Genomic DNA, 13,382 nt, shown 5'->3' with positions numbered 1-13,382 from the left:
AAACAGGAGAAATCTGCTGTGGGAGGCAAGCATTGGAATTGTGAGATATGCATCCTTTAGATCAAAGGTTAACATCCAATCGTTTGGTAATAGAATGTCTCTGAAAAGATGAATTTGCTCTTTTTTGCAATATTTTAGCCTTTTGTTGAACTCCTTTAGTTTTTACACTTTTAGTTTTTACACTTGTTGATATACTTTGTCTTTCTTTTTGACCAGGAATATGTTGCTCAGAAACTCCCTTGGATGTAAATTAGTTGGTACTATTACTCTCTTGTCCAGCAGAGACTCTACTTCTTGGTCTATGAGACGTGTTATAAAAAAAGAGGAGATTGGGCTTTCTCCATTAATTTGGTGCATCTTAGAACTCTATCTGAAAACCAGAAATAGGTTGCTGAACACAGATGTCCCAGTGCCCTCCCTCCATTTGTGTTGGAACCGCCCCAGCCTTCCCTTAATTTTTGGTTGCAAAAAAGGAGTACTCCTTATCTGGAGTATCCTTCTGGTGCTTTAGTTGTGCCACAAAGGTTTCCTCCAGGTACTCTCCTGTGATGGTGAACAACCCTCAACGTTTGTTAGTCTTGCTATTGGAATGGTGTCTTACCCTGGTATCTTGTGGAGGCTGGGGAGTAAGGCTGACCAGTCAAGCACCCCCTGCCTCTACCTTCCTCAGTGAAAACCTTTGGGCCAAACACCATCTTCATTCACTGTTGGGCCTTATCCAACAATGAAAAAGTGGTCACAAACTTACTCCTTATCAAATTGTTACCAAAACTGACTGCCCTCCTCCATCAGGCGTAGCTCTGCTGGCAGCGAACACGCTCAGTTTCAGGTTGAGCTTTATTAAGCGAAATCTCCGTCTTTCAGTGGATAGTGTGCACTTAATGTTTCAGAGGAAATAGACTGCCCTTTGGCTGAGATTAATTAATCACTTTTATGTATACTTTAGTGTGTTGCTCAAAGTGGGATTGGTATGCCCAGGTGTGTGTCCCGTGCACACTGTGTCACTGAAATCAAGCTATATCTGGCTGAAGAGTCATAACTAAGGTGAAAGCGGGCCTGGCTTGGCAGTTCAGGCTGGACTGTTGCCATTGGAATAGGGTCAAGACTGATTTGCACATGTCTGGATCCAAACTGAGGTTGCTTACTGTGTAAAATAATGATGGATTGAATTGTGCCCTGAGTAATTGCCAGTAGCTGAGATTAGTTCAAGCATTCCGTCCATTACCTTTTTTTATACGTCACCCAACCTGGCAAATTGTCAAGAGATATCAAGGGATATCAAGATGCCAGTTTCTCTGACTGTTTCACACTTTTAATTAGAAACTCCACAATATCCAGGCATGAATTCTGGCATGCTGTCCAGGAGCTCTCCACAAATGTAGTTATGATCGTGGTCACTTTGCCATCAGTGTCAATGGTTAATGTCACCTTACTCTCAAGGACGGCCTTGGACATTCTGCTTTAAGGTGGCGCTAACCACCTTATCCAGGGGCTTTCTTATTCTGCACTGCTGGGCCACCTTCACTTCAGGGTCAACCCTGCACACCTCAGATTTTATATATCTTCTGGTTCCAACATTACGGGCGGCATTTTGACTGCGGTGACAGCCTCAGAATCTTTGTCCTCTATCCTAGGATGTTTAGGACTGCCTTCCAGTCTCCTTGCTGTACTGGGGCCCGGGTCCTCTCCTAACTCCTCATCCTGGTCAGGATCTCCTGACTCCTCCCCATCATCAAGGCCTCCTCATCACAGGGACCATTTATCCTCTCTGGGGGTACTCCCATAATACTCTTCCTCCAGAAAATCTTCCAAGGTGCTTTCACGCCTTTTTAAAAATGCATGCATAAGTCTGTCAGAGGCATCCAAGAGAAGATTATACATTTTTTACCTTGACCTTATCAATGCTTTCCAAACCTCCTAGGGTGCCATGGGCTGAGATTGCCCTCTGTAGTGATGTGATATCTACAAAGTCTTTGTCTAAGAGGAGTAGTAAAAGGAAGAGCTTACCCTCCTCACTTATGTCCAACCTACATGTTCCTGCCATGGTCTTCAGGAATTATGCAAGGTATTAGTATACCGACAAGATAAGAGATCAGGACTCTATTAAAACTATTGTGCCACAACCAACCTCAGTAACAGTTGAACACAATCCCTGCAGCACAGCTACTCCCTGCGCTATCCTGGAAAAGGATACCAATGACATTACTCATACCACACCTTCTAATGAAGCTGAAACACCACTGCATCACTGGTCCGCTATGCAGTCTGCCGGCACGTTGTCTTTTACTATGAATTGTTGCATATATTCATGTTGAGCAGTTAAGACTCCCATAGGGCCACTATCCCTGACTCTGGGCTAAGCTGTATGATCTGTAGGCATCCAAATGCCTTTACTGTGACAAAGACTTCCCCAAATATCAAAACATTTATTAAACATGCACCGCAACAGTTACCACACAGTCGTTTGAACCTTCTTGCTGCTATGTGTTACAATTTGCCTAAAATATTATATTTTTATTGTTTAAGGAGTATTGAAGTACAACAGAAAATGTAAATAACAATGTATTTGACATTGGAAACCATGCAGAGGAAATGCAGCATTTTAGTATTTGGTATTTTAAATAATTTTAAATGATATGGGTACTATCTAGATCCCTCTTATGGGCTGCCTAGCGAAGGGAATGGCACGGTCATGAAAGATGACATAACCTTAATGAAGATATCATCCTTGCAAGTTGTTTGATATTTAAAAGAAGACATTTTATTATTTTCCAGTTGGCAATGAGAATCACTTACAGGGTCAGTGGTTATCCTAAAAATATAGAATTGATCTTTTGCTTGTTGACTAAATTTGTACAGCCCTCAGATGAGGGATAACTACAATTTTCCTTTCCATAGGGCATCAATCTGTCGGGTGGTCAGAAGCAGAGAGTGAGCCTTGCACGGGCTGTGTTCAACGACTCTGACGTTTACCTATTGGATGACCCACTATCTGCTGTTGACGCCCATGTAGCCAAACACATTTTTGACAAGGTTATTGGACCAGAAGGTGTTCTAAAAGACAAGGTAAGTTTTAATATTGTTTTCTCCACATTTGGAAATAATAATTTAGAATATATTTGTCCAGAGGAGCTTTCCTCCTAGTTCCACTCTCATGCCTGCTGCGTTAATTTCGTACTGAGACTTACCCAAAGCATGTCACTTTTCCATACAGAAGGTGAGCATAAATGAAACAAGCATTTGCACAGCTAATAGGTCAAGCCTTGACAAGTTTGTAATGTTTCTTTCTTGTTTTTTGAAGCATTGAAAACAAAAATTAAAAGATTGAAACTATAAATAAGTGAAAAAGCCACCATTTAAATGAGGTGAGATGATGAGAATTAAGTAAAAAATTAACCATTGCGCTATGCAGCCAACTTTCAATAATATTATGAACATTATATGTGTGGGATTTTATTTAGTGAGAAACGCTCCTCCCGGCACCCCAAAAGAAATGTTTTTAGTTAACTTTTTTTGCTAAATGTTAAAGTTCTTTTAATACAGTCTTACATAACTGTTTTTGATAAAGGAATGAGGAGTAACATTTTGAGCTGCAGTGAACTATGAAAACCAGTATGGTGTTTGTAGTTAACAAGTGCCTACTATTCACATTAAACATCAGCTAATGAGCAAACATAAAATACATATTCAAAATCCGTACAATACATAAAAGTAAGTACTTTGCAGGGGATTGAATGTAGATAAACAGCTCTCCTTAAAGTAGAGTTCGTAGCATGTGTAGCTTTAGATACATATGTTCTGCATCCTTCTGCCATCTACTGTTGGGCTGGGGCATTTGCACATTTTTTTTTATAGACGTCTTTCAAATTATCAGGTATATAGCGACTGCTCCCTCAGCTGACAATGTACATGGGCACTAACCTTATGTTAGATTGTTTTTTTCCGTCATTAGGTTCAGACGTGTACCAATAGGGCTCTGTGTTTGGTGACTTATCTTGCTTTTCTTCGGTCCCAATCTGTTTTGACACTAGCATCAATGCAAGAAACACAGCTCGGACGATCCTTGCCTTTCCTTCATTCTCCAGAGGGCACTTTACACGCACCAGCCTTCCATTGAGACCTAAATGCCAGTGCTTCGTGCTCATTCCGGGTCCTGCATCGTGTTCCTCGAAGACTATGTCATGGAGAATGTTCACACAGTAAAGGAAAGGATTTCTTTCAATTCCTTCCTCCATTATCACTCGAAATTCCATTGGAATGACCATCGTGAGGTGGGCAATTTCCGCCTGTTCCCTGACCATGAAAACACCACGTGTGCGACCAGCCCTGCTTGCCATTTGAAGAAAATGTGAGGTGGGCACATCAGAGAATGTAGAGTCAGGAGTCCGACAACACCCTCAACATCTTTGGGGAAAACGCAACATCCACGAAGGTCTCTGGAGATCAGCCCCTCTAGTCCTCGCCCAGCCTGGATGCAGTCTACTTCTCTGACTCCAAATCTGAGGAGGAGGAAAAAAGAGGCCGTCAGCAACTCCCAGCCACCCAGTCCCAAGATAAAGTCTTCTATCGTAAGTATGGTCAGCACAGTGAGACCTATAATGCCTCCCAGACAGCCAAAAGTCAAGATAGAGCACTGCCCCAGGGGATTGGGCATCAAGTCCATCGACTAGGACTCAGCCCCCTGGACCACCACTGACTTTTGGGCACTGGTCAGCACTGACCCAAAGCTTAAATGCTGCCCATGCTCCTGCAACTGGGCAGTGACCCCTCTTGGCTGCTGAGCCCAAAAATCCTGTACAAGTCTTGAGTCCCCTCAAAACTGAGGATCCCTTCAGCGTTGGTGCCAAAGCAAGCACCAACTCCAAAAGCAACATCCACGAAGAAGTCTCTTTCAACACTAAAGTCTCCATCAGCTTTGCAAAGCCACTAGACGCCGAAGATGTCTTCCACTGCCGGCCCGAAGAACGAGAGAAACCAATCTTCCAGCAAATAAAGGATGAGCTGGATGCCACAGAAAATCATATATTTATTCATCCCCAGGGAGGCAAAATCAACAACAAAGCTGCCTCCAGCAGGAACATTGCTTCGGAAGAGGAAGCTTGTTTTAGTGGAAGAACTTGCCCAGGAGCATCTTCTCGTTACAAAGCACAAGAGGTGCAAGGACAGGGGCACTAGCCCTTTACCACCTGCAACCCCCACTCTTCCTACTCCTCCTTTACCACCACCACCACTACCATGCCTTGGACACTGCCTTGGACACCGCCTCAGCCATATTCACCTGAGGACTCCTGTCACTCTTCCTATGGGAAAGGCATCCCATCTTATGCTGCCAACCTCCTATGACACACCGTTTGAAACAGTGACAACCGATGGCCCTTGGGACCACTGCAATGTTGATACTCTGGGGGTTCCTGAGCCAGAACACTACCCGGTTAGTGCATCCCCCCAGACAAAACTACCATGTTTCACAAGGTGATACAAAGGCAGCCACATTTCTCAAGGTGGACATGCATGTCCTCCACTAGGAGGACAACTTCCTAATAGAGACGCTGTCCAAGACAACGCATACCATGCAGTACCTTCCCATGTTGAAGGGTATGTTAAAATACACATCAAAAACCTTAACGGAACCTATAAAAGCAGTATTGTCATTTTAGCTGCTATTTTGACTCTAGTTGTAGACTTTTAAGGTGGGACATTCCCAAAATTGTCCATTATTTTAGTGACGCAGCACACAAAACAGTACTGTCTGCAAAACAAAAAGAAATTACTGTTCGAGGCATTCGTTATTATTCACATTTAAATAACGGCTTACTACTCAGAGACACAAAAATGTTTGAGGCACTCGAGAACCCATGACAATTTTAAAGACATGCCACAGCACAAATATTGTTTTCATGATGTACCTTGGGTCAGGATGAATGCATACTATCAAAATATTCCCATTAAAATTCCTCTCCTGCCTGATTGGGGTCTGTAAATCTATTGTGCAATCCTTTGCCAGGAAAACGGAGGTCTTAGCCTCCGATGACCATGCAGACCTTTAGTTTGTCTACCCAACTATAAATGACTCCTCGATTGTAATAGACCCCTGTTGCCCCGTTGCATGACGTTTTTCAAGGAGCAGTTAAGTCTCTAATTCTGTATAATTTTTGCCTGCGCAGTTATCATCAGGTACAACATGATGCAAGTTGTGTGGAAAAATTGTGTACATTCTGAATTTGGTTGCCTCAAAATGAGAGTTATTATTCACAAATTAATATCCAATCAAGGCCTATAAATTGAATGTGTTGAAGTTCTGCACCCAGTAAGTATCGAACCTGGTGATTTACTGTCTATTTTAATGAGCCCCACAGTATTCCCTCAATCCACTGTCTTAAATACTGGGTTATCTTTAGAGAACCAAATTGTTACTAGAAGCTAGAGGAATTCCACTTTTAGAGATCTTGCAGTTCAATGTGATAGACCCAAGCCACCGGAATGTACCATTCATCATGTAGTAAATTTGTGAACATATTATTTATCCTCAGTCCTTTTCATTGTATCATTTGAATGGTATTTCTACACCCTAATCCTATCTCTGCTTAGCCCACTATTACCAATTACTGTGTATTTTAAACACATTTCCAGGTGTCTTTGCGTATTCTTCTTTAACCAAGAACTGTGCATATCACGAACTTGCAACATAAGGAACTGTTTTATTTAATTATTTGTTTTCAGGGAAAAAAAAGAATTAAGGCCCAGATTCCGAGTTTGGTCGATGGGTTACTCCGCCACAATGTGAAGGATATCCAGTCTACCTTACTTCGAGTTCCAGGGGATGTAATGCACTTGCATTAAGGTGGTCAGGAGCTATCTCTCTCCTTGTAACATATTAACTCATCCGCTAAACTCTAAGCAAGCCCTAGATCTGCTAGAAATATATTGTTTAAATGTCATTCACTTAATAGAATTGTTTTAAAATGACAAAATAACCATATTTATTTGAAATTCCCAGACTAGAGTTTTGGTGACCCATGGAATTAGTTTTCTCCCTCAAGTGGATCATATTGTGGTCATTGTGGATGGAAACGTTACTGAAATGGGATCGTATCAGGAGCTTATGAAGCAAAATGGTGCTTTTGCTGAATTCTTGAGAAATTATGCTCCGGACGACGATATAACAGAAGAAGAACTAACAAGTACATTATTTATTTATTTTAATTGCTTTTTACTTGCCTAAGTTGTGATGTGTTCAGAGTTGATTTTAAAAAGCCCATTTAGTACATACAGTGATTTGAAATTACATTGATCCATACAAGAACATAGTGTAGTGGAACATAAAAGAACTGTTGTCATAACCCTTGAGATGCCTTTCTGTTATGATATAACAAATGTTATGCCATTGATCCATGCATATTTTTTGTATAAAATAGAAATAAAACTGTAATGGGCAAAATAGGTTTACGTGCTGTTAGCATTTTCTATAACCCTATAAACCTTTCTTACCTGTAGATCTTGAAATGAAAAAGAAACAAATGAAAAAGGAAAGGCTAATATATCATAATAAGAGTTGTAAAATGGAACCCTTATGTTCAAGGCATATGAGCTGTAGATCATATGCTTTAGCATAGATCGCCATCGGGTGTTGGGTCTGGATGTTTGTACTTTGGTTTTGTTTGAAGAAGTCTTGTAGTCACGAGATAGGTGACTCCTCCTTTCTGTGATAGTGCGCATGGGCATTGACTCCATCCTTAGATTGTTTTTTTCTGCTATCTGGTTCAGATGTGTATTGCTGCACTCCGGTTTGGTATCATTTTCGGACCCCTTTGATGTGCAATCCACTACCCTCAACGGTATTGTTATCGATCGCGATTCATCATTCGGCGTGCATCGTCTCGCTTCGGAAAGCTTTCCATTGGAAAACTCGAGGCAGGCCGTCGGGCCTGCCCGTGCCGACCGCGGTAGCAGTCGATGGGACGGACTCCATTCAAACTATGTGCCGGGTGTCGTGCTAAGTTTCCATGCACCGACTTGCACGAAGTTTGCAACCTCTGCTTGTCCCCGGAACACGACAAAAAGGACCGCGACACGTGTCCATCCTTCTGATCGAAAAAGACACTTCGTGATCGTCTGGCTCGGCGCCACAAAATGCAGCATCAGAGCGACTCGATTCTGGACATCTTCGGAGAGGATTCCGGTACCCCACCTCCAGCGCCAGAGGAGGAAGAGCAGGTCTCCGTGTCTGAAGCAGACTCCGACATGGAAGAACAGGAAGACATTACTGCGGGACAGCGTACCGTGAGTACAGATTCCCCTGTGCCCATTCCACAAAAGACAAAGGCTATTGTCCCTCCTTCGCCCTCAAGCTCAGGTCGGCACCGACAAAACATTTCTGATGCCCCGCCCTCTGGCCCGGCTCTGAAACAGAAACAAAAGCCTTCTGGCTTGGGCTCGAGCTAGCCCCACTCTGATAACGAACCGACACCCTCGGCTTCGAAACATAAGAGCAAGACACCTTCGGGACCAAAGATTCCACCTTTGACACCCAAAGGCACAGAGGACAAGGAGTCCAAGCTTATTGGTGCCTCAGGTAAAAGAGTAGCTTCACAGGCAGCAAACAACTGGTGCATTGGTAACACCCAGGCGCTGCTGGTCCGTTATGACAGGGCTCATTACGATGAGCTAGAAAAACTCATACAACATTTGCCTGACCAATACAAATCTAAGGCTAACGACCTTATTCAGGAAGGGAAACGTATTACTAACACCTCCGTTAAATGTGCACTAGACACAGCAGAGACAGCATCTTGTGCATTTAACAACAGTATTTTATTACGCAGACACGCTTGGCTCAGAATCTCTGGATTTAAGCCGAAGGTACAAACCTCCATACTTAACCAACCCTTTGATAAAGTGCATCTTTTCGGCCCAGCTGTTGATACCATGCTGGAAAAGATTAAATGGACACCGAGGTCGCAAATTCCATGGGGGCTTTACAGTTACCTGCCAGTAGAGGTTCCTTTCGCTGCTCATTTTACAGGGGTGGCTCAAAAGCTATGTCCGCTGACAATGCCTCCTCCTCTTACAAGGGCAACAATCAATCCCCCTCGTCCAGAGGATATTCTAGAGGAGGTTTTAGTGGAAACAATGGTAGAGGAAGAGGTAGAGGTAATTCCACATGCTCTTCCCCTGCAAACAAACAATGACTTCTCTCCGCTACCCCCGATCATCTGACTCCTGTCGGGTGCCATCTCTTCCAATTCCTACCTGTCTCGAATTCAAACACCTCAGACAAGTGGGTGCTACAAATGATCCAATATGGTTACTGCCTGGAGCTTACAAGCACTCCCCCAAATATTCTTCCAAGAGCACACACAATGTCACAGGAGCATCTCACCCTCTTAAAACAAGAGGTTTTATATCTGTTACAAAAACAGCTATAGAACCTGTACCGTTGATACATCAAGGGACCGGAATATACTCCCTGTACTTCTTAATTCCCAAAAAGGACAGCTCTCTCAGGCCTATACTAGACCTCAGACAGCTAAACCTGTACATACATTCAGACCACTTCCACATGGTCACGCTTTAATAGGTGCTCCCATTACGTCAGCAAGGCAACTTTCTATCTACTCTAGACTTAAAGGACGCATATTTCCATATTCCCATTCACCCTGCTCACAGAAAATATCTCAGGTTTGTGGTGGACGGACATCATTACCAATTCAAAGTCCTCTCATTCAGAGTAACAACAACACCCAGGGTTTTCACCAAGTGCCTGGCAGTAGTCGCAGCTCAACTAAGAAGACAGCACGTTAATGTCTTCCCTTACCTAGACGACTGGCTAATAAAAGCCAGATCACAACAAAGCTGCATACATCACACTCAAAGGACAGTCCAACTGCTTCATGACTTGGGGTTCACTGTAAACATCACCAAGTCTCACCTCCAGCCATCAAACACACAAGGGTATCTAGGAGCCACAATAGACACTCGCAAGGCTCGGGTGTACCCCAACCCAGTCAGGATTCGCACCATGCAAGATCTAATATCACAGTTTCAGCCTCAACACTCATTACCAGTCAGAGTGTTCATGCAATTGATCGTTCCCTATGCAAGACTTCAAATGCGCCCCCTACAGGAATGCTTAGCATGTCAGTGAAACCAGGCTCAAGGTCAGTTATCAGATCTGGTGTTGATAGATGGCTGTACTCATCGCGCTCTGTAGTGGTGGAACATGCAGATCCTTTCCAAGGGACGGCCATTTCTCGATCCGGTTCCTCATAGTGCTAACAGCAGACGCTTCCCTCACTGGTTGGGGAGCACATATGGGAAAACATACCATTCAGGGCATGTGGACTCTAAAACAAAATCAACTCCACATAAACCATCTAAAAAAAATTCTAGCATTGAAAGCCTTTCAAATTCATCTAGTAGGTAAAGCTGTCCTGGTTCGCAAAGACAACATGACAGCCATGTACTACATACAAAAACAAGGGGGGACCCGCTCACTACAGCTGTCACAGCTAGCACAGAGCATCTGGAGATGGACCATACCTCAAATATATCTCCTTGCAGAACATCTTCCAGGAGTAAACAATCAAGTTGCGGATCTACTCAGTCATCAACAACAGAATATACATGAATGGGAACTTCCCCCTCAAATTCTCCACCCATTCTTCCAAATCGGGGGCTTCCAAGAAATAGATCTGTTTGCCACCCACGTAAACGCCAAATGCCCCAACTTTGCGTCCAGACATCCACACCCATTGTCCAAAGGAAATGCACTATGGATGAATTGATCAGGGATATTTGCTTATGCTTTTCCACCTCTCCCACTCATTTCATTAGTGGTACGGAAACTCAAACAGCACTCCCTGACGCTTATCCTAGTTGCTCCCACATGGGCCCGACAGCCTTGGTTCACAATTCTGTTGGAACTATCAGTAGTTCCCCACCAAAAACTACACCTCTCCCCTAAGTTCCTTACTCAGAACCATGGAGAGATAAGACATCCAGATCCCAATCAGCTCAATCTAGCGAATTGGCACCTGATATCCTTGAGTTTGGCTACCATAATCTTCCGCCAGACTGTATGAATGTTATCAAAGAGGCTAGATGCCCTACCACAACAGCTTGCTAAGCAGCAAAGTGGAAGAGATTTGTTGTTTATTGTAACAATCACATTGATCCACTAGATGCTTCAATACAAAACATATTTTATTATCTATTACACCTACAACGTTCTAATTTAGCGTACACATCTATACGCTAACATCTGGCTGCAATAGCTCCATATCTGCAAAATAGACAGCACTTGTCTCTTTTTAGAGTACCCGCTATTAAAGCTTTTATGGAAGGACTCAAAAGACTCATTCCTCCCAGACTTCCACCTTCTCCAGTGTGGAATCTTGACATAGTCTTTACAAGTCTCATGGGTCCACCATTTGAGCTGTTGCACAAATTTGAAATACAATTACTCACCTGGAAAGTACCCTTCCTTATATCCATCACTTCTCTAAGAAGAGTCGGTGAGCTTCAGGCACTAACCATAGAGGAACCATTTTTGCAAATACACCAAAGCAAAGTGGTCCTTGGAACTAACCCCAAAATCTTACCTAAAGTCATCTCTGCCTTTCATATCAACCAATCTGTTGAGTTGCCTGTGTTCTTCCCTCAACCAGATTCAGTGGCAGGAACATTCCCTTCACACATTAGATCAGGGGTCTCCAACCGGTCGATCGCGAGCTACCGGTAGCTCGCCGAACCCCCGTGAGTAGCTCGTGCCTTGCATGTCAATTTTGTAGCCTATTATTCTCATTTGTTGTTTTTAGGCATTTTTTCATAGCTGTTGCATCCCCTCACCAAAATCAGCTGCTCAGATTGGCCTAACTGAGCCTAGCATTGGCGGGGCAGGCCAAAGATGATGACGCGGTTGTTGAACTGCCTCTGCACATCACTTGTCTTTCAAATTCTGGCACCGAGATCTAGATCGTGTGCCGAGCAAGCAGCAGGTGGGGCCGGAGTGAAGCAGCAGGTCCCTGAAAGCCTGCTAGCATGGAGGTGGCACAAGCAGTATTGAACTGCTACGAACCCGTGCTTCCTGCCTGACACATTATATCTAAGCAGCAGATAATCGGTAAGCACTGGCCTGGCCAGTAAAATCTTCATCTTGAGTTGCGATGTGCGCCTTTCATACTCAGCCGCTTGTATGCCATAGGCGCGAAAGACTGGGAATATCTTTTTTTCCCACTTTACAGCTCTGGGCTATAAATCAGTAGAAGCAGGGTGAGTTTCAGTTTCCTTTACGTAAGGCACAATACAAACAAAGCTCTCCCCGTCTGCACTCCTAAAAGGAATGTAAATTGTTCCACTCTTCAGCACAGCTTTGTATTTATGATCCAGTGTCAACTCTTTCATACCGTCTGTAGCCAGGTCACTGCCAGAGCACGGTCACACTCGTCCAAACAATAAATGTGTTTATAATATATTCCGTATTCAGGGATAGTGATGTGTGTTTCCGATATTTAACACAGCAGCAGCTCGCTAACATTACTGCAAATAATCTGTGACGCTATCCCATTTCTAATGTGATATCCTGTTTCGTTCTAAAAGAAACTTTTTTATGAATATGGCATGAAATAATAACACAGAATATCTCGGCAAAATGTCTAACACTCTCACGCATTACCCACATTCAAAATAAATGAAAGTAAAATTATATTTAAAGCAATCTGTTTAAAAATTATTAAAGGTCATTTGGGCAATGCTCTCTGCAGAACAGTTCTGGCTCTATCAGACCCCCTCAAAGGGTGGGGCTCTGGGCCAGAGCCCACTTTACCCATGCCATCTCTGTTGCTTGCGTATGTGGTAAAAACACCAACACAGCAGCTGTTTCTCTGGGTTCCAGATCATGGACAGATCTGGAGTATTCTGGTTAAATCCTCAGTTTGGAGGTTGAGTTTGACTGCTTTTTGGGAACAGAGCATATCTGTTAAGAGTGCTTCGACTCCAAAATAGCCAATATTTATTCAATAAAAGCAGTTAAAAAACAACAGGTGTTTAACATACTTTCATGAAGAGTCGGATCCCAAAGTTGTTTTACAGATGCATTGATTGTGAGCCTCTGCCCTGGCCTAGTATCTGCATTGGCGAGGCAGTGTTGCAGATTTTATTTGCACATTAAATGCTCTCTAAATAAAAAATGGTGTGAAACTCTGGTTTATTAATGACTATATTTAATCATTGAAATAAAGCAGCATTTCAAACTCTTTTTTCTCCAAATAAATAGTCTCTATCTCAGAAGTTATCCGGTTTACAAAGTAAGCTACTGGAGGGTACGTACTTGCAGAGACAGAATAGCCACATTATAGAACTGGATACCTTCCCATTGGCCCCGA

At 43.1% G+C, this 13,382-nt stretch overlaps 1 protein-coding gene and 1 long non-coding RNA gene across 6 annotated transcripts in view; one reads left to right on the top strand and one right to left on the bottom strand.

Annotated features, from left to right (window-relative positions):
• Positions 1-13,382, bottom strand: part of LOC146809858 (uncharacterized) — a 326,459-nt gene that overhangs the window by 48,058 nt on the left and 265,019 nt on the right. For 2 of the 5 annotated variants that reach the window (XR_014966495.1, XR_014966497.1), the window contains one exon: positions 3,922-4,499. The exons of the other annotated variants lie outside the window; for them this stretch is intronic. This is a non-coding gene — a long non-coding RNA (uncharacterized LOC146809858). The remainder of the gene's footprint in view (positions 1-3,921; positions 4,500-13,382) is intronic. 5 annotated transcript variants of the gene reach the window in all.
• ABCC3 (ATP binding cassette subfamily C member 3) overlaps positions 1-13,382 on the top strand; it is a 693,015-nt gene that overhangs the window by 458,984 nt on the left and 220,649 nt on the right. Inside the window, exons 18-19 of the mRNA XM_085616719.1 lie at positions 2,899-3,066; positions 6,998-7,181. Coding sequence (XP_085472845.1) covers positions 2,899-3,066; positions 6,998-7,181 — 352 coding nt within the window. The remainder of the gene's footprint in view (positions 1-2,898; positions 3,067-6,997; positions 7,182-13,382) is intronic.

The sequence above is a fragment of the Triturus cristatus genome, chromosome 7, assembly GCF_964204655.1.
Source record: "Triturus cristatus chromosome 7, aTriCri1.1, whole genome shotgun sequence".
NCBI lineage: Eukaryota > Metazoa > Chordata > Amphibia > Caudata > Salamandridae > Triturus > Triturus cristatus.
The sequence above is the reverse complement of the archived record's forward strand: the minus strand, read 5'-3'. Positions and strand labels throughout refer to the sequence as shown.